Here is a 24781-nt window from a genome sequence, read left to right on the forward strand (position 1 = left end):
TCCCTCACCTGCAGCTGTTTCCAACGTGTGTTGATCTGCTCCAGGGCACGAGAGTTCTCCATGGACAGATGCACATCGGAGATAGCCAACTGATGTGCAAGGTCATTCACAAGCTTCACTGCATCTTTCATGGGGGACAGCTCCTCTTTGAACAACTGGAGATCCATCCCATCCCAAAGGAAAAAGAAGTTGGAAAGAGTCAGAAAGAAGGAGAGAGAAGAAGAAGAAGAAGAAGACGAAGAAGAAGAAAGCCAGCAACCGGTTAATGATCTCCGATTGTTTACAAATGGGGTTTAATGCACTCAACGACGCATGATGACCCAACTCATGTTGGAAGTGGTGGAAGAAAGCAATCACAGACCTCTCAAGATAGGCAGGAAGGTTGTTCCACTCACAAGTCCCTTGTGGATCACTTTTTAAGTGCCCAACAGCTCTCTGGTTGTCAGATGTTGGGAACCGCAGTTCAAGGGTCTTGCTGAAGGACTGCACTTCATGGAACTGATAAAGTGGACTTTAACCCACAAAATCTTATGCCACAAATAAATTAGTTATGGTCTTAAAGTGCCACAAGATTCCTTGGTTGTTTTTGGCAACCTCAGTGTCTGCCCACTCCCTCCCTCCAGGAAGTGGCGAAGGTGCATGCTCCGGCACCCTGGGAGGAGAGCAGGCAGGGGCGGGGCTGGCGCATGTCCCGGGGGCGGGGCATGCCGCCCGCGGGGGTGTGGTGTGTGTCCTGGGGGCGTGGCGCCTGGCGCGGTGGGGAGGTGTGCGGCGCATGTCTGGGGGGCAGCATGTCTGGGGGTACCCCCCTCCCTGACGGTGCCGGATGCTCCCCCACCCACCCCCGTTCCTCTGCCAGTGCCTCCAGGTCATACCTTGGTGGCCTGGATGTGTTCTGGCAAAGAGTCGATGAAGAGATCTCCAATGGGCTCCCAAGTCTCCCTCACACTTTCAGCTTGGTTGAGGGTTGTGCTGAGCTCCTCCATGGTGCCCTTGATCTCCAGCAGCTGCTCCAAGGTCCGCTCGATGTGGCGGTGCTGGTCGACGCAGCGGGCAGTGAGCTTCTCCCATAGCTCACTGGCCACAGTGGCTTGTTTCCACACAAAACGACTGATGTTTTGGATCCGGTGTCTGGGGGAAACATCTAGAAACAGAGCAGGAAGAAGACTGAGGGCAACTGATCTGGAGGTCAAGCATGAGGGTGGCAGCCCTGAGGAACTCAGAGAAGGGTAGAAGCAGAAAGGCAAACAGGTATAGGCACTTTGTATTGCAGTTAAATGTTATTAGCACAACATCACCCTGGTGTTTTGTGAGAGGGTGGTATATAAATAATTTTATGAATAAATAATAAATTGTGAAAAGGTGGGCGGGGGGTTCAGAGGGCCTGCCTAAAGTTCCCTGTGCCTCTTGCCTACACCCAGTGTTTCCCAAACGTGGTTCTCCAGCTGTTTTTTGGACTACAACTCCCACCATCCGTACCTATCATACTGGGAAATAAAACACTTGCAGGCATGAGCGATTCCACAACAACACACCTCTTTAACCTGGTTTTTGATACTTGAGATGTATATTTTTAGGACCCAGCCTGCTTCTGTAATTTTATGTTGTTTTAAACTGTTTTTAACATTGCGTTTTAATTATTGTAGCCCACCCTGGAACCTGGGGTGAAGAGCAGGTAATGAATTGTAATACCAACAGCAATACTAATAGTAACATCGACTCCAGTCTGGTACCTCCCCGCCCCCTCCAGTTCTGAGCACCTGACTTCCTTAATTCCTTTGGGATGTCCCTGTCCATCCTATGTAGCTCATCATCACCATTTTAAAAGGGAATCTGTCCTTCGTGCAGCCTTCAAGACATCCACCTAGGAATGAGATTAACTTCTATTGTATCCTTCTGGAGGTCAGGAGTATGTTATCCTCCAAATGCGCTCATAGAGTATTCAGGGAAGGATTATGGGATCTCTCCATAGTGACAAAGAAGGTCAGTAGGTTAGCCTGGAAGCATAAAAGCCTTGTGCCAGTGAGCTAGCATTGCCTTTTGGTTTTGCCCCAGCAGAACGAGAAGAGTTTGTTTGAAGGTGCAACGTGAGCGGACTGGGGGAGACAGCTAAAGTTATGTAGGACCGTAAACCTTTGCTGTCGGAATTGGAGTCCTCCACTTCTTCAAATGGATGCTGAGTGAGGAAGGCCTGAGCAGACTCCAGGACAGAGTAAATGTAGGGCCCCCGGGACTTCACCTCTTCCATAAATGCCTGTCCCAAGGAGAGAGAAGCAGGAAAGATTAAGCGAGCGGCAATGTTGCTTCCTGTGCACATAACACCCCCCTTCCAGTGCAAGGATTTGGGGTACCCTCAGGAATGTCACCCTTAGTGGGGTCCCTCCACTAAGAGGTGGGAGTTCAAAGCGGGGTAAACTAACAATTCTCTTAGGCTGCCTTGGATTTTTTTGGCACTCTGTGCAAAGTGGCAATGGTAGCGTAGTTCAGAGAGGGAGGCCCCCTCTGCTGGTCTCGGGGGCCCTGGCAAATGCCTAGCCTTGCCAACCTTGCAGCACACTCAGCTGACACATGGCATAGGACAGGGGAGCTTATGTGCATAGCTGTCAACTTTCAGATTTGAAAATAAGGGATCAGCAGCCTCGAAAATAAGGGATCAGCAGCATCACCTGTCTCGGGGACAGTCTATGGGATATCAAGTCAAGTCAAGTTTTATTGCGGCAAAAGCCAGCGACACAGAACACCACAAGATCAAACAAAAGGAAATCAACAACAGCATCAAGAAAAGAAAAAAAATTACACAAGGGAACTTCGCAGTGTGCCATTCAACAAAAGAGATTTACGCTTCCTGATTGCTAAAGTGCAAAATTTGGCCACCTCATATGATATTGAGCTTGAGGAATCTTCCAGAAGGTATTTTCGTAGAATTTCGGGGGAGGATTCCAAATAATGTTGAAGGGGTATAAATTTTGCTAAAAGCGGCAAAATAAGTTGAACTCGTTCTTCACTATAGAATTCGCAAAATAGAAGGATGTGAGTGACAGATTCTACCTTATTAGACATACAGGGGCAGAGACGCGCATGCATTGGTACCCGCGTAAATTTGCCGAACAGCACTGCTGAGGGCATTGTCTCAAAGCGGGCTCTGGAGAAAGCCCATCTATAAGCTTCGTTAGTGATGTTAGTTAAGTAAGGGGCAGCTGCAAAATTAGACCAAGCTTTTAAACATCTATACGTCTCCGGGAGTAGGGCGTCTTCTTGTTGTAATTCGACATCGTAGAGTCTCTGAGTGATAATTACTCTATGGGATATCTAACAATCTGGGATAGCAGCAGGAAGCAGCGGGAAATGGCGCTGGAATAAGGGGAATTCCCACAAGTAAAGGGAAGGTTGACAGCTATACTTATGTATTTCCAAAGCTCTGCCACAGATAAGGTGTCTGCTTAACCATTGCCAAAAAGAGAGGACAAAATGGATCTACATACGATAATTTACATGTACAGATGCATATTTAGAGAGGAATATTATAAAAGAGAACTAAAGTCCACCTCACCATAGCAGACAAGGCCCTTGCAATTGAAGCCCCCTGCTCTCACTTCTTGGGGTTATCTATCTTTTAATTAGACTTGGAGGAGACAGCCTTTCAATATACTCCTTCAAATAAAATTAGGTGGATGGTGCATGGAAACAGGGTCTTTTCCATGGTGAGCCCCTGGTTGTGGAGTGTGTGTTTTTTTGCAGGTTGGTTTAATTTGCAGAAGGCAACTTGAGGGCCTTTTAAGGTATAGGGCCCTCACTGCAGCCGCCCCAGCCAGCATGGCTACCGTGCGTCTGGGATGATGGGCTGTAGCCCAGCAGCATAATAAGAGTCCCTCTGGATCAGACCAAAGGCCCATCTAGTCCGGCAGCCCAACAGATGCTCATGGGATGCCCACTTCAGAGGCATATTATTTCCTCTTATCCTGATAGAGGTAGTTCACAGACATTGTGCCTAATAACCATTAGCAGCTTTATTCTCACCCCCCCCCTTTAATGCCATGCTACGCCCTCTGGGACACTTACCGCATGCCTCTCCTTCTCCTGCTGAACCAAGAGGACATCCCCACGGAGCGGCAGCTGGGCGGAGAGTTCCTCATCTTTTTGGCCGAGCCAGTCTATGATCTCCTGCAAGGGAATCTGCAGCTTGCTGCTGTGGTCTGAGAAGGCTTCCAAGCGAGCCCTGAGGAAATGAAGGTGGGAAGCAGGCAAAAAAGAATGAGACCACAGAGATGGGAAGCGAAGTATTTGAAGCAGAATGCTGAGAGGGTGACAAATGAAACCATCTCAGAAGTATGTGTTTTGGATACTCAGAATTAAACCCTTCCCTTGTCCATTGGCTGATGTCACAAGTGATGTCAACTGACATCACTATGGCTATGGCTTGAGATAAATGGCTTCGTTACCTCCCACTTCTCCCCCCGCCCCACATTGGCCGTGAGAGATAATTCTCCCTCACACAGCCAGTGCTTGCAAAATGCAGCTTCTTTCTTCCTCTCCCCTTCAGCTAATGTGGGACAGGGAGAAAAAAACCTGCATTTTGCAAGCACCAAGCATAGGGCTAGCAACACCCTTTGCACAGCGGTTCCTAAGCGTCCAACAGATTTTTGACAGGTGGGCAGCACAACCTGTCTGCCAGTTGTGTGACATCAAAGCGACACTGTGTGATTGACAGGTAGGATGCCCCATCTGCTTGCCAAAGCTGGTTCGCAGGGTCCAGACCAGAGCCACAACTGTTTCCCATCCCTGCACTGTCTATTCTCACCCATGGGGATTTCAACTTTGGCTTCAGTATCTGTCAGACTGGCTTCTGTAAGCCAAAGGAAAACAAGGCACTTTGCCACGCATCTCCCAGCATCTCACCGAAGGCTGTGCGATTTCTTTTTAATCTCATTCCAGCAGAGATTCATCTCAAGAGGCATCTGTGGCCCAATGGCACCATTCAGAGGCTTTTGGCTCACACAGGCTGGTGCAGCACCATCTTGGGGTGTTTTAACCTGAGCATAAACACAGAAAGCAGGAAACTCTATTATCAAATGAGGAGAAAAAGCACTTGGTACCCACATGACAAGGGAGCGCAGTAAATTTTTATCCTATTGCTCCTCTTCTTTCCTTGTTGGGGAACAATTGTGTGGGAAGGGATGCATAGGAAGTGTTCTAAAAATCTATGATTAATACTGGGTGCTGCTTTATAAAAGGCATTTTAGTTTATTAACCACCTGATTTTTAGTTACTCAACCGCTTTTCTTTTGTATGTACAGTATCATGAAAAACAAGAGAAAAAGGGGGGGGGGAATCATCTTTGTTTTGTTTTTGCTTCATTAACCAATTTCATTAAGCAATTTTTAAAAGCTCACAACCAAAAAAAAATAGTGTGACAGCACTTGCTGTCATGAGTATGCATGGATGTTCGATTCTTATTTATCAGCGATAGTTGGAGTTTTTCAATCAGTACATATTAGTTAGGGAAGGAGAAGATGGTAACAGTAAACATGCACCAGATCCAATCACTATGATACAACTTGAAATAGTCATAGCTTCCCCCAAAGAATCCCGGGAGCTGTAGTTTGTTAAGTGTACTGAGAGTTTGTTAGGTGACTACCTATCCCCCTGACAGAGCTACAATGCCCAGAGTAATTTAACTATCCATCCCTTTTTTCAAGGAACATGTAGCTTTTTGGGGGGAATAGGGGGTTGCTTAACAACTCCCAATACCTGTAACAAACTACACTTCCAAGAATTGGCTGATAGGTGTGGTAAATCTGCCAATCACCCATTCCCACCACCCTTTTGAATAATACCCCTTCCCACCCTCTCACTATATATAAGGGTCTGGTGACTTCTGTTTCAGTGTATCCGAAGAAGTGTGCATGCACACAAAAGCTCATACAAATAACAAACTTAGTTGGTCTCTAAAGTGCTACTGGAAGGAATTTTTTAATTTTTGTCTGAGTGTGTATTTCTGTAAACTCTGGAGTTCCCTCTCTAGCCTCCTGATACCTCCCTCTTGGGCATGAGTGGTGCCATAAAATCACAGCTGGCTTTCTCATAAGGAACCACTAGAGGGCAGAACTTGGCTGGGCTGGTCACTAACAAACTGCTGCTTTTGCTCTGTTCCTCCTCCTGCATCACAAGGATGGTTTTTGACTTGTCTTATGAGGTCTAACTTTTTTTTAAAAAAATATGGACTAGAATCTTGGTTGTACAGTGGTACCTCGGGTTAAGAACTTAATTTGTTCTGGAGGGCTGTGCCGCTGCTGCACGATTTCTGTTCTCATCATGAGGTAAAGTTCTTAACCCGAGGTACTATTTCTGGGTTAGCGGAGTCTGTAACCTGAAGCGTATGTAACCTGAAGCGTATTGTAACCCAAGGTACCACTGTATACCAATTGTCTTTTCATGACAGGAAAGCATAGCCTGGATCTCTTAATACATAAGGCATAGCTATTGGGCTTAAGTGATTCTAAGCATACAAATTTATTTAGGATGCAAGAAATACTTTACTAGATTGGACCAAGCTCTGCACAATACAACATTCCTTGCAAGAATTTAAGCAACCACAGATAGAGAACATCCCTACATTAGCAGTACAATGACAGTCCACAATCTAACAGAAAATTTTCCCTACACTTTTTAACTTCCGATGGTAAAATGCCCTCCTCCAACCAACTATGCCAAAGTTGGGGAACCTCTGGTTTGCTGGTTGAACTTGAACCGCCAGGGGTTCAAATTTGGCCCACAAACCATGGCAACCTGGCTCCTCACACAATAGCATATCAGGAGCATTAAAATGTACCCCTAACAGTGTATTGGGGCAAGGGAAAGCAAGCTTCTGCTGATTGGAAGGAGAGCCAAAGCCTGCTTGGGAACCACTGTACAGTATAAGGGATTTGGGCAGGTAGGCAGGATATCACAGCATCGTGTGGCTGGTGATATCCAATCTGATATCCAATCTGATTGGTGATGCCCATCTGATCCTGTTGACCTGCAGGGATGGAGCCAGATAAGGATCTGGTCCATAGTGTCAAAAAGGTTCCCCACACCTGAACTGGGCAATGGGAACGGGGCCCATAACATTTGCTATCTCCCAGTGTCATCAGTGAGAGCTTTCCATTTATTCTGAACAAGAGGCATCAGGCGGGTGCATTTCAACTGGCAGGGACAAGGGTGAAAACTCACTCCTCTGAGTCCTGGTCCTGTTTCCAGACAACAACAACAACAACAACAACAACAACAACAACAGTAGTAGTAGTAGTTACACTGCACTCAATTACATTATAAAAGCCACATAAGAGTCTAGCCCTGTGCCATCTTAAAAGACTTACATAGTGCAGGACTTTGGAGCTCAGACATCATGGCCAGACTTTTCCCTTCCTCTCCCCACCCCCACCCCCATTTTGTTTAACTTCCAGCCTGAAGAAGAGTTAAGAAAACTCAGAAGTTGGCTTTCTGTTTGGTGGCATTTTAATCAATACACAGGACCAGTGCTTTTTTTCCCTCTAAAAAAATGTTTAGGGGTACTCTCATTTTCCTACTCATATTGATATACTGCTCCTCAATGAGGTCAAACTTAGATTCACAAAATGTTTAGGGGTATGCATACCCCCACATACAGGGACACGGGTGGCGCTGTGGGTTAAACCACAGAGCCTAGGACTTGCTGATTAGAAGGTCAGCAGTTCGACTCCCCATGATGGGGGGAGCTCCCGTTGCTTAGTCCCTGCTCCTGCCAACCTAGCAGTTCGAAAGCACGTCAAAGTGCAAGTAGATAAATAGGTACCGCTCCGGTGGGAAGGTAAACGGTGTTTCCGTGTGCTGCTCTGGTTCGCCAGAAGTGACTTAGTCATGCTGGCCACATGACCCAGAAGCTGTACGCCGGCTCCCTCTGCCAGTAAAGCAAGATGAGCGCTGCAACCCCAGAGTCAGCTACGACTGGACCCAATGGTCAGGGGTCCCTTTACCTTTATACCCCCTCATACCCCCATAAAAAGCACTGCATAGGACCCCTCCAGATAGCCCATTTAATCAGTTTTCATCCTGATTTGCTTGCACGAAGCTTATGCGGAGGTTAGTTTATACCTGGTCTTTATTGCGCATTCATCCTGATCTGGTTGTGGGGTGTTGACTCAGCTCCCTGTTAATTAGGGTTGTATTGTTGTTTCAGTGGATGTTTTCCTGTTGTACAAAGTGCACACTGCTTAGATATTTTTTTAAAAATACTGAGGGCTTTAGAAATGCTTTTAACTAAGTAAGTAAATGAGTAAGACTACTGAAGCATCTGAAACTGAGGCAAAGGAAAAAATGGAGCATACTTCTGACATTTAAAAAGAGAACAGATACGCTTGTTCTATTTTAAGAGAGCAAGGATTCTGGATAGCAATAACAAATACAAAATAATGAATCACTCCCACAAGTGGCATGACTCTTCCATCCTTCTTCAAATGAAACTATAAAAAGACTTCATATGTTTCCTTAAAAATACCTCCAAAATATGTTTTCTTAACTAGATGTCTTTCCGACATATGGATTATTTTTGATACCCAAAATATGTATTTCATGACTGAGCAAAATGGTATGATCAAGGTCTCAAGCACATATAAAAGCATTCTGTTTCTTTTGATATGTGTCCAGTGCAAACTGGAACAGCAGAGATGTACAGGTACAACAACACATTGGTGTTGTTTTTCTTTGCAATGATTCAAAAATCCAAAAGTGTTATAATAAATAAAACTTAAAGCAGTGAATTAATAGTCATCATGCATATCCAATCTGCTATTGGTTGCATGAGCATCCAAATGATGTTGGTGACTTTGGTGATGAAGACCTGCCAGAGTCCCTTTTTACCTCTTTATAAATGGTCACCAGTTAACATTTAATGTGTAACACATAGAAGCAGCAACGAAATGTTGCAGTGTGAATTGCTCCTGTTCAGGATACGCCAATCCACCCCCTCATTCCAAACAACCCATTAGGATTCTGTAACCACTCTAAACTCTCACTGAGCTGTTTTTTAGGTTCCACTCTTGGATTCCTCCCATTTTTTTGTACTTCTGTAAAACTTGGTGATCCCCAAGTCTAAGCCTGCTGAGATGCGTGTGTGTGCGTGTGTGTGCCTGTGTGTTTGTGTGTGCATGGATGCATGGATGCATTTATGCCTGCATGTGCACACACTATTTTAGCTATACAAACAGCCACATGGAAAGCCTGAACATCAGAAATAGTAACACCCGAATGAGTTCTGCAACAAAATGCTGCAGTGTAGAGTGTTCCTTGTTCAGCGTTCCATTCACTCTACAAAATCCTATCCCCCTCCAGTTTTCATTCCCACCCTTAATGGTCAGCCTTCCAAGCCCACTGGGCATTCTCAGTTTTTCTTGGACGGATCTCCCTCTTAGGATTTTATTTGCCAATTATTTTTGTGCACTTACAAACCCAAACCTGCTGATGTTCTGTATATGGGGTGATGCTGTTTTGGCTATTTAAGGACTGGAAATAGCTAATGCTATATATATATCTGCTATTTAAAACGACAACTGTGGGTGCCATCTGTTTGAGTTTCCTAGATTTGTACTACTGCTATTAGTATTTTGATTGCAGTTATCAATTTGCTGTTCAATCTTTTTCCTCCATTGCATTTTCCTTTCCGCCCCTCACCCCATAAACCACTTAAGATTAATTTCCTTCTCTGTGGGAAAGCTAAATAGAATTAAGCCACTAATCTGGCCTCCCAGGTAAAAGACATTGTGCTGCCAACACAATATGTACATTTCCAGTAGTAAAATCAAGTCCAGGACAAAATCCTGCACAAACAACACACACAGTTGCTCAGGGTCAATAAGTGCTTAAAGGTGGGCCGATGAAGCTGCACACAAACTGAGATTTGAGTCAGCAAGTGTCCGGACTGGGAGACTCACATTCAAACCCAGCGTGCATGGCCCTGGCACCAAAATGGGGTTTTTTCAGGTACTCGGGCACCCAGGGTCCCAGGAAGTTGTCACCTATGTCTCTTGGCTTAACACACTTCACAGGGGTTGTTGCGAGGAAGAATTAAGGGCTTTATTTGGGAACAGAGTAGATCACCTTGATCTCCTGGGAGTATAGGAAATTGCCTTATGCCAAATCAGACTCATTGATCCATGTAGCTCAGTATTGTCCAAACTGACTGGCAGTGACTGTCCAGGGTTTCAGATGAGTGTCTCTTCCAGCCTTGCATCTGTACATGCCAGGGATTGAACCTGTGACCTTCTGCATACAAAGCAGATGCCCTTCTACTGAGTTATGGCCCTTCCTTGCAAAAACCAGTATAAATCTGCAATTAAAAGAACAACCAGCATCCTCTGCGACATTGCATGGAGCAGCATCTTGGATAATTCCTGACATGTGCAATGAGAATTGCAGTCCTTGAGCTCTTGCGGAGGTGCTGAAGGTGGCTTAAAAAACATAAAAGCAAGAGTGACTCAACCATTAAAATATAAACCATCAAACTTAACATCAGGAAGAAAAAACACACACCAAGAAAACATAAAACAAAACACAAAGTGACGCATCAATCATCAATACACTAAGGCAGCAACAGAATCAAGGGTCTCCCCATTGATGATGGGGCTGCTGTTTGTAATGATTTTGGATTATAGGTTCCCAGTACTCATCCCATGAATTGGGAGTCTTGGGCGCAGCCCTGAAAAATATAAAGCAACTCTGAAGTGTTTCTGAATTTGTATATAATGCATTACTCTTGATGCAGAATAACCACAGCCTGGTTATTCAGTACAGCTGGAGTGACATGATTAATTGATCATAGTCATAGATTAATAAAAACTGATAAACACAAAGTAATTAGCATAATAAGAGTATGGAAAGCTTCACATAAAAGCAGAAAGGTAATTCTTGGGCTCTGCTTAGGATTGTTAGATGTCCTGAGTTTACAGACAGAGTAGAAACTGGCAACTCAGAGGTAGCTTTTGTTAGAACAGGCATGGAGTCCAGTAGTGCCTAGTGTAAGGTTACCAGATTTTTTTCAATGAATCCAGGGACACTTTTCAACTTCAATGGATTTTGTATGGGGACTGATTTGTAAATCTGGGGACTGTCCCTGGGAAACAGGGACATCTGGTAACCTTAGCCTAGTGGGGTAGGAGGTTGCAGTAATTGCTCCAGGGGCAGACTCTCATCATATTGGACAGGTATGGGATAGAGCCTGATGGGCAAAGGAGATGAAGCCAAACCCAACAGGACTGCACATACATGCCTCTCCTAGCAATTTAACCAAACAGTAAGTTTTATTAGATTACAGATTTTAGTGTGGCAAGAGTTTTTTTTTTTTGGGGGGGGCAGACTGTCCCTTTGCTTCTGGCTCCTCATTACTTCCATCTGTCTAGTGTCCCTGAGAAGGAAGTTATAATCAGTGGGGTAGCATGGGTTGCCAGAGCCCGGGGCAAGGAAAGTATGCCTCTGACTGGCTGGAACAAAGGGGCAATAGCTCGATGACCTACCCAAGTGGCAGCAGTGGCACCCCATGAGTGTCAAGCACAGCGGTGAGCGGGGAGGTTGTTGTTGTTGTTCAGGAGCGGGTATCTTTCTAAAGCTCATGCAGAGGGCACCCTAGCAACAGGCCATCACTCAAATTCACTCCTCGGTCCTTCCTTCATGATCAATGGAAGATATTCTGTGTGAGCGGGAGGGTGAGCTATTTTAAAAAAATTATTTTTGGAATGTTGTGCCCCTAAGAATTTTGCGCCCAGGCAATTGCCCCTATGGCTCACCCATAAAAAGGTTAAAAAAGGGTAAAGGACCCCTGGACTGTTAAGTCCATTCAAAGGCAAATATGGGGTTGTAGTGCTCATCTCGCTTTCAAGCCGAGGGAGCCGGTGTTTGTCCACAGACAGCTTTCCAATTCATGTGGCCAGTCTGACTAAACCACTTCTGGCACAACAGGACACTGTGACAGAAACCAGAGCGCATGAAAACACTGTTTACCTTCCCACCGCAGAGATACCTATTTGTCTACTTGCACTGGCGTGCTTTCAAACTGCTAATTTGGGAAGAGCTGGGACAGAGCAACAGGAGTTGACCCCATCACAGGGATTCGAACCGCCAACCTTCTGATTGACAAGCCCAAGAGGCTCAGTGGTTTAGACCACAGCGCCACCCACCCATGCTACACCACTGGCTATAATCCAGGAATTGTATATCAGACCTTGAAACCTGGCTATCTTAGCTTCTCATGTAAAAAGTAAATGCCCAATAAATGCATAGCCTGCTGTGGGCTATTTTGGCCAACTATTTATCTGAAGTATTTATAGGGGGAGGTATTGAGCAGTTAGCTTAAAGGCCAGGAATCACTGGGTCAGGCTTGGGGAAACACTGGCCCGAGGGTGAGATGCAAGCCCTAAAGCATCTTCCCATCTGCTCATGATGCCAGCAAGGGAGGGAGGAGAGATTCATTTCTGTTCGCATTAAAATGGGAATATTGCACTTTCTGAAACAATACTGCCCTCTGGGAGGAATATAAATGTAATGATAATGATGATAAGTGGACTGGAATGCAGCCATCCTTTGAAATCTGCATTTCTCCAAACTTTGTGATACAGTTCTGCAAGCCAAGTTATGTGTACAAAAGAAGTAAGAGAAAATAACATGAAAAATGTGTCTGAAGGCACAAGTGCAAACAGAAATGTGTGTATTCTTAGGTTGAAAGGGACTTAAAAAAAAAAGTCATGCTGATGTAGAAATGTGGGGAGCTAAAGAGTGGAAAAATGAAGAATATTTGCCCATCCCTATTCTTCTCCATGGTTCCAGTCCCTCTCCTCAAGTCTACATCGTACCCTCCTACAATGTCTTGTCATGATGTTTGCCTCTTATGCCACTGAATCAACACCACAAGCCTTCCCACCAAGGCTTGGAACATCTGGAGGGCTGGTTTCAAATCCCTCCTCAGCCACACAGTAGGGTGACCTTGGTCCAGTCTCTATTTCTCAACTTTAACCTACCTTGCATATTTGTCATTAGGATGAAAAGGAGAAAACATACATTCACCACCCAAGTTCCTTGGAGGATAGGCGGGATACAGACATCAATTGACTAGATTTATTAAATAACTAGAAGCCTCAGATCTGTTGCTATTGGGAATTCTAAGAAACCAAACATGAGGTGCAGTATGGAAATTCAGTTGCATCCAAACATAGATGAAAACCTGCTACTTGATCTCAGGAACCGTCATGCAAAATTCGAATGTGTTATCTTAAGAGGTGTCCAAATGCATACTGGACAAACAATTTTCCAAATGTATAGTAGAACAGTAATACTTCTACTGTTGCTGCTGCTGCTACTATTGCTACTACCTCCCTCCAATATACCACCTGCAGAGGAACTGTCTTATGCATGCAAGCCCTTATGCCTGGTTTTGCAAAATGGTATTGTGAGTTGACATGTGTTGCTAATAGGTTATCTTTTTCCTTCTTTGAGCTTTTATTAAAAGCCAATAAACTTTGCATATAAAGTTCAAAGCAAACGCACAAGAAAGTCCCACCAAGTCCAACAGAGTTTACTCCCAGGAAGGTGTGTACAGGTCTCACTGTGGAATAATGTTTACAGTGGTACCTCGGGTTAAGTACTTTAATTCGTTCCAGAGCTCCATTCTAAACCTGAAACTGTTCTTAATCTGAAGCACCACTTTAGCTAATGGGGCCTCCCACTGCTGCTGCGCCGCCGGAGCACGATTTCTGTTCTCATCCTGAAGCTAAGTTCTTAACCCGAGGTACTATTTCTGGGTTAGCAGAGTCTGTAACCTGAAGCGTATGTAACCCGAGGTACCACTGTACTTAGATAGAAGTCCCACTGTGTTACTCCCCAGAAAATGGTGAACTGGATTGCAGGTGACATTATCTGTTAAGCTCACTGCTGCGGAACAAATTTCCTTGATGGAGAAACCCACATGCTTTGAGACTGACTTATTTAAATTAGAATTGCATCTTAGTGGTCCTGCCTCTTTCCTATTGTTGGTGTACTTCCCCCTGATTACTTAACACCAGAGGTGGGAACCATTTTCAGCCCGAGGGTCACATGCCCTAGTGGGGAAGATTCCAGAGGCGAAAGTGGGCAGAGTATTGAAACTCTTATCTATGTGCACCAGGTTATATATTACCAGCCATGCAAAAATCAGAAGTTTCTATAAACACACATACATAACACTCCATTCAGGGAAACAACAGGCTCAAGCACACTGTGCTGGCTGGGGGACGATAGAAGCTGTAGTCCGAAACATCTGTAAGGTGCCAGACAGTGGACCTAGGACCTTCTGCATGCAATGCAGAAGTGCTCTACCACCTAGATATGTCACTTCCCTGCACATAGAAAACTAGCATGTCAAGGGGAAGGTTAGGGTTCAGCCCATATAGGGGCAGGCTGTTGCCTTCATATTCTGATGATAAAGGTAAAGGTAAAGGTACCCCTGCCCGTACGGGCCAGTCTTGACAGACTCTGGGGTTGTGTGCCCATCTCACTCAAGAGGCCAGGGGCCAGCGCTGTCTGGAGACACTTCCGGGTCACGTGGCCAGCGTGACATCGCTGCTCTGGCCAGAGCCAGAGCCAGAGCCAGAGCCGCACACGGAAACGCCGTTTACCTTCCCGCTGGTAAGCGGTCCCTATTTATCTACTTGCACCCGGAGGTGCTTTCGAACTGCTAGGTTGGCAGGCGCTGGGACCGAGCAGCGGGAGCGCACCCCGCTGCAGGGATTCGAACCGCCGACCTTTCGATCGGCAAGCCCTAGGCGCTGAGGCTTTAACCCACAGCGCCACCTGCGTCCCTAGAATGATGAATGCATCATCATTCTGATGATGGGCCTCAATAAAACATCTGGCTGGTTGGCTGGCCACCGTGGACTGTGGAAGAAAACAAGGACCCCTTGGCCTTGCTCTTCTTCATTTCCACAACAAAATGGAGCCTCCAAGTATATAGACTGCATACCTTAAAGATAGATAATGGAGATGTGGATTTCAGGGACATGGTTTTTTCGCCCCATCAAGAGCTGCTTGTGAGCTTCCCAGTGGCACTTGGCCAAGTTTTGCTGGAAGCAGGGAGCTGTGAGGCTACCAGCTCCAGTCAGGTCCAGCCAGCTTTGCCAATGGTCAGGGATGATGGAAGCTGGGAGTCCAACAACAGTCTGAGGGTTACAGGTTCTCCAGCCCTGGTCTAGATGGATCTTGGCATCCAACAACCAACAACCAACACACACACACACACACACACACACACACACACACCACACACACAGAAGTTTCCACTTTTTGCAACCCACTGCTGACATTTTCACTAAAGAAAAACACCACTGTGACTTTATTTGTGCTGGCCATAGTTTCTCTCTCTGACTAATTAGCCATTAGTCCTCCAAAGCGATGTAGCATTTACTGCCTTCCATTAGAAGGCATCAACCCCAAGGGCTCCAGGAATAGCATACTCAAGCATCATAATGCTCTCAGCAGAAGGGCACCCTAAGGGAGCATTGTTGTTGGGGAGGGCAAAGACTACTCAGCAGCAATATTCCATGGTCTGTTAGAGCAGAAACGGAAAAAAAAAACCTGGTGTGCGGCTGGGTGAATTCCCCAGGAAAATCTCTTTTAACACAGATTTGCTTGCAAAAATCCATGCATAATTACAGTGTCCCCTTGTTTTAATAAATCCACAGGATGGCTTAGGAATTATATGGAAGAAATTCAAGTGTTAAGCATCGCATCTGGCAAACTAGTTCTTAATATTTTGAGTCTTAAAAGGTTTTACTGAAGAAACCCTTTAATATTTTGATTGCTCTTCTTAAAAAAAAAGAGCTGTGCTAAACAGAATCTCATTTCAGCTGGAAAACTTTGCAAATCTGCAATACCCAGTTAAACTTTCTGGGAAGCATCAATTCTGAAAGAGTGCAAAATTATGCACCTGTGCTAGGGAGCACACTACAAGTACAGCAGGAGCCCATGCACCCCCCCCAAAAAAAAACAGTGCAAAGGAAACTCTAAAAGATGAGCATTATAAATCATTCATGCCACAGCTGCTGCATCTCACGATGCCTTCACACTGGGAAGATGGTGCCTTTTAATGCGCCGATTCTCACAGTGCTAAAGTAGGTTAGCCTTGCTCTGTCAGCCAGGAAGAATGTTTCAAGTTGGAAACCCTAAGTCCAGGAATGGAAACCCCAGGGGAATCTGGGGTTCTTTTAGAGCAGCAGCTTGCAATAGAGTCACAGCAGAAGACAACTCCACAGGGTCCAAAATCTGCTGCCACGTGGAGCCGAAAGACAGCCCAAGCATGCAAAGCTTGCAAGAGAAGTTCACAACACACCAAGAGCCGAAATGTGAAATACACCTGTCCACACACAGACACAGAGTTAGACATCCCGAACCTGAAACAAAATCTTCTGGGATGGGGGAATCAGTTGTCTCCAGCTCAGCATCAAAACTCCAGCTGCTCTCTACTGCAGGGATATAAGGCTGGCTAATTCACTCCCACTCTGCCCAGATGCATGTGAACTGCTTTATTTTTAGATCCATGCCAGCACTCTGCCTTTGCAGACAGCTCTTCCTTACCTGGGCAGACGCGAGGATCCCCAGAGGGTCTCCTTGGTAGCTCCATGGGAGAGCATGTGTTGTCGACTGCCACCCCTACCAAAGCCATCCAAAAGGGAGATAAAGGAGGGAACGGGGAAAGCAGGCAGGAAAGGGAGGGAGGTGCAGGAAGGAGTTGTTTGCTACCGTCTCTTTGCTGACCCCCTAGGAATCTTGCAGGGGGGTGGCAGCAACAGCCACCGTTCAGGCTGTGAATTGCAGCTTTGTCCATATGGAATTCCAACACCCTCCAAACCACTTGATTCTCTGGCTGGGGTGGAAGCAGCTGCCTGCGTGAGAGGAAGGCTGAATGTCACGGGCAACGTCCTGCCCTCCCAGAGTAGACTTGTGACAGTCACACTCAACTGCAGTAAAAGGGTCGAAAGAGAATAGTCACCTTGCTATATGGATGACCCGGTGTTGGCCATGCCTGTCAGATTCTTCCTCCTTGGCCTCAATGCTTACCCTTGTAGAACTCAGTAGGGAGGATGGGGGGCAAAATTAGACTTGTAGGATCTGCGTTTCACTGTCTCTTGTCTCTACCCGTTGTTGGTATCCTTGCCTTCTGCCCCACCAGTTCAAATGGACACCAGCCACCAATGCCATGGAGTCTGTTGTCTGATGGGAACTGCTGTGAAACCGGTGGGGAGGAAAGATCCCTCTTTGGAGAGTGGAGGGCTGGGACCAGGCCTTCCCTGGCTGTCAGTCTTCCTTACAGACCAAACATGCTTCTTGACTGTCCCTATTTCCAGGTGGGATTCAATCACATACCAGCAAATCCAGGCTTCACAATCAACATTGATTTGTTTCACACTTGCATAATAATTTCACATAACCCACCACATTAAATCGTTATCCTTTTTGCAATAAAGGAATTGGCAGGAAAATGTGTAGGATAATCAGGATGGGGTGGGGAGGGGGAAGGGGAGGGAAGATGTCCTTTTTATTATGCATTAATGATGTCATAATGTTATTGGGGCAGTTGTAGATGGTTGCGCTTTCTAAACTGTTCGTGTCTGCAACAGTTCCTGTAAGGACATATTGCTTCATTTCCAACCAGTGCATGTTCTGTAGCTTCCTGATGAAATCCTGCAATTTTTCATATCACAAGGGTTCCTCTGGACTGTCAGGATTTTGCAGGAGGAATTTGATCATCTACCAGCAGTGGCAGAGCTTCATGCTCCAGCCCCAGGGGACAGAAAGCAGGAGGGGTGGGGCTGGCACGGGTCCTGGGCAGGGGGGCAGCCGTGATGGCACCCTGGGGATCACGCTGCCAGGGGTGGTGCGCTCCCCCTGCACTCCTCTTCCTCCCCCAGTGTCTACCAGAACTTTAGGTGTGTGTGTTTTAAGTGGATTAAAGAGCTGTTGCCCTAGCACAAGAGATCCACTTTTCAAAAAGAGAGAAAGTGCTGGACTTTTTCTGGTTTGGAAAGTGATGGGGAAATGCACTGAAAAGTGTGACATGAACAAATGACTAACAGGAAGATGTATAAGTACCCCACAAGCAAATCAGGATGAGTGCTCAATTCCATAAAAAGGTAGAGGTAAAGGACCCCTGGACGATTAAGTTCGGTCAAAGGCAACTATGGGGTGCAGCGCTCATCTCGCTTTCAGGCTAAGGGAGCCAGCGTTTGTCCACAGACAGCTTTCCGGGTCATGTGGCCAGCATGACTAAACCGCTTCTGGTGCAACGGAACACCGTGACGGAAACAAGAGCACACGGAAATGCTGTTTACCTTCCCACCATGGCTATATCTATTTATCTACTTCCACTGGTGTGCTTTTGAACTGCTAGGATGGCAGGTGCTGGGACAGAGCAATGGGAGCTCACCTCATCGCATAGATTTGAACCACTGACCTTCTGATCGGCAAGCCCAAGAGACTCAGTTGTTTAGACCACCTGCCACCCGTGTCATATAACCACTCTGCAAACAAATCAAATACTCAATAAAAACTGATCAGAACCTATCCCTCACATAAACTGTCTGCAAGCAAATCATAGTGAACGCTGAATAAATCTTCTAGGTTTGTTTGGTTTTTGTCCCACTTCTGTTGTGCTATAGCGTAAGGGTGCCCTTCCAGTAGCATTGAGAAGCAATCATAGCGCAATTAATGAAGCGGAGTGATGTATGGATAATCCAGTATAAATACTGCATTAATGCACTATCAATGTGTCAATGACATGTTTTAGGATACATGTTTCGCAAGGAGGAGGAGGAGGAGGAGGACACCCGTCTGGAGAAACTCTGACTGCTTGATGCCATGTCATGTAACCCCTGACGCAAACAAATCAGAACGAATGCTCAGTAAACAGGGGACTGTTGTCAAACCTGCCTGCAAACTCTGTGGAAACAAATAACAAAGAATGCTCAATAAACAGGTTGTCTGGAAGCAGCCCAGGTTCCCCGCAGGGAATACTGAAAATTCCTGGGATTCACCACCCCCTTCAGCACCAAAGCAAGAGGAAGAATGTCTTTGTTTTGGCCAAGAGGATTCCGTTCCTGTCACTAATGGTCTCCCACAGACTTTCCCCCCATAAGCTAATGTTTCCATGCTTGGTCCCACCTACGGGCACATGATAAAAAGCTCCCTCTTTCTCTTTGTCTCTGCCCCCTGCTTCTTTCCACCAGATGACCTCCTGCACTCTTGCATGCCTGTCCACCACCTCTGCCTTTCCCTCTCTCCCCGCCCCACCTCACAGCTTTTAAAATTTCTACAGTGAGATGTTTGCAGGGCCGAAGTTTGTCTTGAAGCCATTGCAGAAGCCATGTTCTTTGTTGGTATCGGGAACCTCTGGCCCTGCAAATGTTGTTGAACTACAACTCCCATCATCATCCTCAACAACATCATTTAATTTGTATGCTGCCTTTCCATAGTGAAAAGCATGCTCAAGGCATAGTTTTCACTATGGAAAATAGTGCATAACTGCATATGTAACATAATTGCAAATGTAACTTAAATAGAAATAAACAATAAATAATTTCCACATAAATCGTAAGATCTAAATATGAAGGTACTGAAATTTTATGTTGATAACGACAACGAAAAGCCCCAACAAAAATTTCTAAATAGCCCAAGAGTCTGTTCAGCAGCCTCAGTTTTTACAGCTGGAGTCAGGGCCCCACCCTTTTACAGCTGGAGTCAGGGCCCCACCCTCCCAGGCCAGGTGGGAAAAGGCCAGCAAGGCAGGGAATGTTGGTTGCAAGAAAAAAATAAACATAGAGAAAATAATTTCCTGGATGCCAAGATACAAGTTTTGGGCAAGTATTTTTTTGGTGACAGAACCCCAGTAGAGATTTGAAATCACAAAACATGCTGCAAATTAAAGTGTGGAAATATAGGCTGTTAGACCTTTAAAATAGGTCCTTCTAAGTTCCACCCAAAGTTTCCCTCTTCCCCCAACATAGAAAAACACACACGTTGGTAAGTTTAAAAGAATTTACGTACAACTCTCCAAAGATCCGATTCATGTGCTTTTCCATATAGCATTCAGATAAAGTTGAACAGGCCGTAAGCTTGGCTTAATTGCAGTGGTGAAAGTTCCTAAATTATTGTGATAGGAACTCAAGAGTGGCTTGTAAGAGCCATGCAGTCTGAGCTTCAGCAACCAGCTAAGACATGGGTTGAGGAGGAACAAAGTCTTGATTACATAGTCCCTCCCAAGGTGAGCTAAGACTTGTGGTACAGCTAATTCTAAGGTATTAACACCTTCATGCATTAAATAGACTTGGTTATATGAGGCTGGTTATCTCACAGGGAGCAGGTCTTCCAGGATTTATGGCCATCATCCCTGGTCATTAGAGGTCTAAAAGTTCCCCACACCTGGTTTCTATGGTCGCAAAACAGGGACAGACAACATTTTTGTTTGAGGGCTGCATTCCTTGGATGGAAAGTGGCTGGGAGCTACAAGACAGAAGTGGGTGGGGCTAAAGCTGGAAATGGGTGGGGCCAAAGATGAGTGTGGCCAAAGTAAAAGTGCACCTCTCTTTGCCCCTAATTCATTTATCCATTATCACTCTCACACACAAGCCCCACAGTTTTTGTTCCTTGGGATGGAAATGCCCTTCTCACATGCCAGAACCACAACACACAACTAATATTTAATTAATGTGTCCAACTTGCTGCCACAGGACATAGGGAAGACTACTAGAATAGATCGCTTTAAAAAGGGGAATCAGGCGAATTCATGGAGGAAGAGCCATCTGCAATGAGACAACAGCTAGGACAAAAGTGGGGAATTTAATACCTGAGCCCTCCAAATGCCCCTATTTGGCCCTTGGTACTCCCTGCAGGCCACGCCCCCTCATTAGCCCCCTGCTTCTCCCCATAATAGTAATAATATTAATATATTTATATGCCGCCCATCTGACTGGGTTTCCCCAGCTGCTCAAATGTGTTGAGCTGTTGTTTTCTTTCACTGTATCTTTTCTATCACTTTTTTTTTTAGTTATAAGCTTTTGCAGAAACAGTTTATAAAATATATCACATATAAACAAAGACACCCCGACCCACCCTAAAGAGCCCAGGAACCAATAAATATCGGGAGTTCTTACCTGAGACTGTGCATGGGAGGTGCTGTTGCGACGAGATTGGCCTGTGGCATGCCACTCATGACATCTGGGGAGGGTGAAAGAGCATCCCTGCATGACCATTGGCTGCATTAGAACAGACGCTCATGAGGGCATATCTGCTTTGGAACACTAGAAATGGAAAAGGGAGTGAGCAGGAATTACTTGATCACTTCATGGACTCTGCATGAGCCACTGACCTGATCCAGCAAGACTCTTCTTAGATTCTTATGGGCTTTTAGAGAGTTGGAAGGGCACTCAGATGTAATCAGGTCCAACCCCTCTGCTAAATGCAGAATCTGCAATGTTGGATTATCATCATCACCAGTATTATCATAACTGATTTACTGATCACTTTCTAAATCGTTCTGTGGGGGTATTTTAGGCTGGGAAATAGTGACAGACCTCAGGCTACCAAGTGAACTATGTGTTGGGGGGGGGGGAGATTTGAACCCAGGTCTCCCAGATCTTAGTCCGACACTTTAACCCAGTGCTTCTGAAACTTTTTTCCACACTTGACACACTTTCAGAATAAAAATTTGCTCATGCCACACCACAATTTTTAATTAATAATAATAAATATTTTGATACTACACTGAAATGTCTAAATGTTTCCTTGATTGTTGTTATCTTCCAGCTACAATTGCCATTCTCTCCTGCCGCACCAGTGTGGTGCACCACACCCTTTGAGAACAATGCTCTAACCACTACACCACCATTGGTTCTATAACTATCTCCCCACTGCTATCATTATCCAGTGATGCTCTTGCCATTTTTGCTTATTTTTTTTGTAAGGCTGTGCACTTGTCATCTCCAAGTGCAGAGCTGCAGAACAACCGCCCATGGATGGATGTATAAAAAGAACCCTTGTCAATCACAGTGCCCTGATTTTGCTCAGTGAAGAGCAGGGCATTTTCTTAGCCCTGTAAGGGACCTGCTAGAAGTTCTCCTAATAGTTCTGCACCATTTTAGGAGACTTGCGTACAGAACTCCATCCCAATGTCACACTCATGGGTTTGTCATTGAGTAAGCTCTGGAGTTACAGGGGTTCCTTTCCTGAAATGTAGAGCTTTGTTCAAAAAACCCTTGCTCTTACAGCTTTGAAAACCTGAATGCCTCTTCAACTCAGGTTTTTGTTCCTCACCGTTCAAGCTATGCCTATTGCTATGAAAGGAGCCACTAGTCTATTATGGAGGCAGAGAAGACATCTGACATACTTCTGCTCTGGGCTTTTATTATGGAGTTGCCTTGGGTATCTCGCTGCTATAACTGCATTTATGTTGAGAATATATAGATAATGGAACATCAAAAAATCTAAGTCCCCTCTTCATGCAGGGATTGAGTTTGGGTTGTTCTCATAGGCAAGGTCCTAGAATATGTTTACTCAGAAGTCCCATTCAGCAGTAGTTCCACTTCTCCCAGCTACTGGCCCTTTAGTTAATCATTTCCTGGTAGCTCTCAGCTAAAGAAGCTTTTTGTTAGCTGTTTCCTACTAACAGCCCTAACCATCAAAACATTTTCTTATTAAATATTAATTCATTCCACATTAGGAAACAATTAATTAAAAGGGCCTGACTGTGTGTGGGAAGACTAATTATGTCTTGCAGGACCAGGCATCGGACTTTCCATACCCCCATTTGTATAATAAGAGACCAATGAGACTGGTTTTTGGTCAAAACAGGCCACAACTTTAGTGAATACAGATGAAAGAGGTTTGGCTTGGACATGGGGCAATCTAGATACTTCCGGCCCGCCCGCCAAAACTGATGTGTGGTCAATCCAAGAGGGGGTTCCTAAGACTTACATGGCCGCTCCCCCTGGATCTCTTTAACAGGATACCCAACGTTTGGAGGGGCAGGCAGAGACTACAACCTCCCGTCTGTCCAAAACAAAGGATTGCCCCAATGCCCAACCAGTCCTGACGATTGCTGTGAGATAGGCAAAACCATCAGGTCAGTGCCAATTAGCCCAGTAGGCAAATTCCTACCTGGCCCCTCGAAGGAGGGCGACCACCATAGCCACAACAAAGTCATTGACTATTGGCTTAAACCGAGGGTGGGTGTGCGGGAAAACCCGGAGCAGGAACAAACAAGCAATGCCCCAGGTGTAGCCTGCTTAAATGGGCAAGGGGTGGAACCGAGGGAAGCCCACCCTCAGTTCCATTGGCTCCACTCCTGGCACAGCCCAAGTCCTGGCCTGCATCCTCATTTGCCAAAGCAGGGTGCAGGCTAGGATCCAGTTCCTGATAGGAAGAGGGCTTATGCCCCCTTCACCTATCAGGAAGGGCACAGCCAGTTTCAATTCTCTCATTGGGGCGCCAGTGAAGCCTCCTCTGTCCTGCAATGCCACTGTACGAAAAGGGTGAGTAGGCTTGTAATTATGCCATGAAAATATATTATTCAAGGGCAACAAATGGACTTTAAAAACAAACAAAACAATTAATCTTTCTACTATTTTGTAGATTTCTTTGGGTTGCTTTTTGTTAAATCAACAAATAATAAGTGCAATAGTAATAACAATAATGATATTACTATTGTTTTTGTTATCGTTAGGCCAGAAGCAGAGACAAGCCTCCATAAGGCTTTGCAAGGCTTTCCTGGATAGGTTGGACTTGTTACTAAACCTCCATCAGATGTCAGAAAAGAGACTGCAAACTGGATAATGAAACAGATGGGAGGGCCATGCCCCCCTACAGACATGCAATGGTTTGGCAGCGATATCATCTGGTTTCCTCTGCAATAACTGCATAAAATTAATAATGTTATTTGCAGAGAAAACGCTTCATGTGGAACTAACCTTGTTCAAATGAACCAGTTTTCCCTTTGTGTACTGTTTGGAGGCTCTAACCACGAGGTCACATGATGACCCAGCTGTCCTTACTTCACTTTTGAATACAAGATTTTCAGTCGGGTTCACCCCAGATAAACCTTCAGTTCCACAGCCCACAGCAAATCCAAATGGAAATAAGACCTCCCAAAACTGCAACCCTTTAGAGGTCATTTGCTCTGACCTGCCTAACTAGCATATCCAAGGCAGTGTTCACACCACATACATTTAAAGCAGAAGACCTGCCCCAGAGAATTCTGGGAACAGACAAGTTTCTAGACCTTAGTGGTAAGGGTAACTTTTGAAGGGTGTGGACAATATCTGGTCAAAATTCGTAGCAGTGGATGGGAGGAGAAACATCTTCAGCTGTCAGAAGACAGGCCAAGTATAATGCAAGGGAGGGGGGGGGACTGTGACCGTCAAGTGTTGCTGAACTACAACTCCTATCATCCGTGAACATTGGTCATGCTGGCTGGGCTGATGGAACTTTGAGTCCAGCACATTTCCCATCCAATGAAGTGGGCTTGCTGCTATGTGGGGCAAATGCTTATGCCGCAATACACTTGCACTCGTTTTGTTAGATTCCTAAAACTCGCAGCCAGACTTATCTGACAAATTCTTCTCTTCCACTTTTTAAAAATCCGTTGTACTCCACCCACCCTTTCTGTCAAAAAGTTTCTATTTCCTGCTTGAAGTTCTGCCATTCTTGACATCTTGAACAATAGAGTCCTCCCTATTTATCAGCTCTTATGCATCCCCCC

The 24781-nt window shown here is 45.4% G+C and overlaps 1 protein-coding gene across 6 annotated transcripts in view; it reads right to left on the bottom strand.

The window, feature by feature from the left end:
• DRP2 (dystrophin related protein 2) overlaps positions 1-24781 on the bottom strand; it is a 56151-nt gene that overhangs the window by 29289 nt on the left and 2081 nt on the right. For 3 of the 6 annotated variants that reach the window (XM_079962405.1, XM_079962403.1, XM_079962404.1), the window contains exons 2-7: positions 21180-21326; positions 4897-5030; positions 4060-4216; positions 2134-2254; positions 876-1144; positions 9-155 (exon numbers count right to left, since the gene is read on the bottom strand). In XM_079962405.1, the coding sequence (XP_079818531.1) occupies positions 9-155; positions 876-1144; positions 2134-2254; positions 4060-4216; positions 4897-5030; positions 21180-21287 (936 nt within the window). In that variant the 5' untranslated portion in view covers positions 21288-21326. Of the gene's footprint in view, positions 1-8; positions 156-875; positions 1145-2133; positions 2255-4059; positions 4217-4896; positions 5031-16608; positions 16732-21179; positions 21327-24781 lie in introns of those variants that run through there. The other 3 variants (XM_079962407.1, XM_079962406.1, XM_079962408.1) reach the window with 3 other exon arrangements.

This window comes from Podarcis cretensis (genome assembly GCF_951804945.1).
Source record: "Podarcis cretensis genome assembly, chromosome: Z".
NCBI lineage: Eukaryota > Metazoa > Chordata > Lepidosauria > Squamata > Lacertidae > Podarcis > Podarcis cretensis.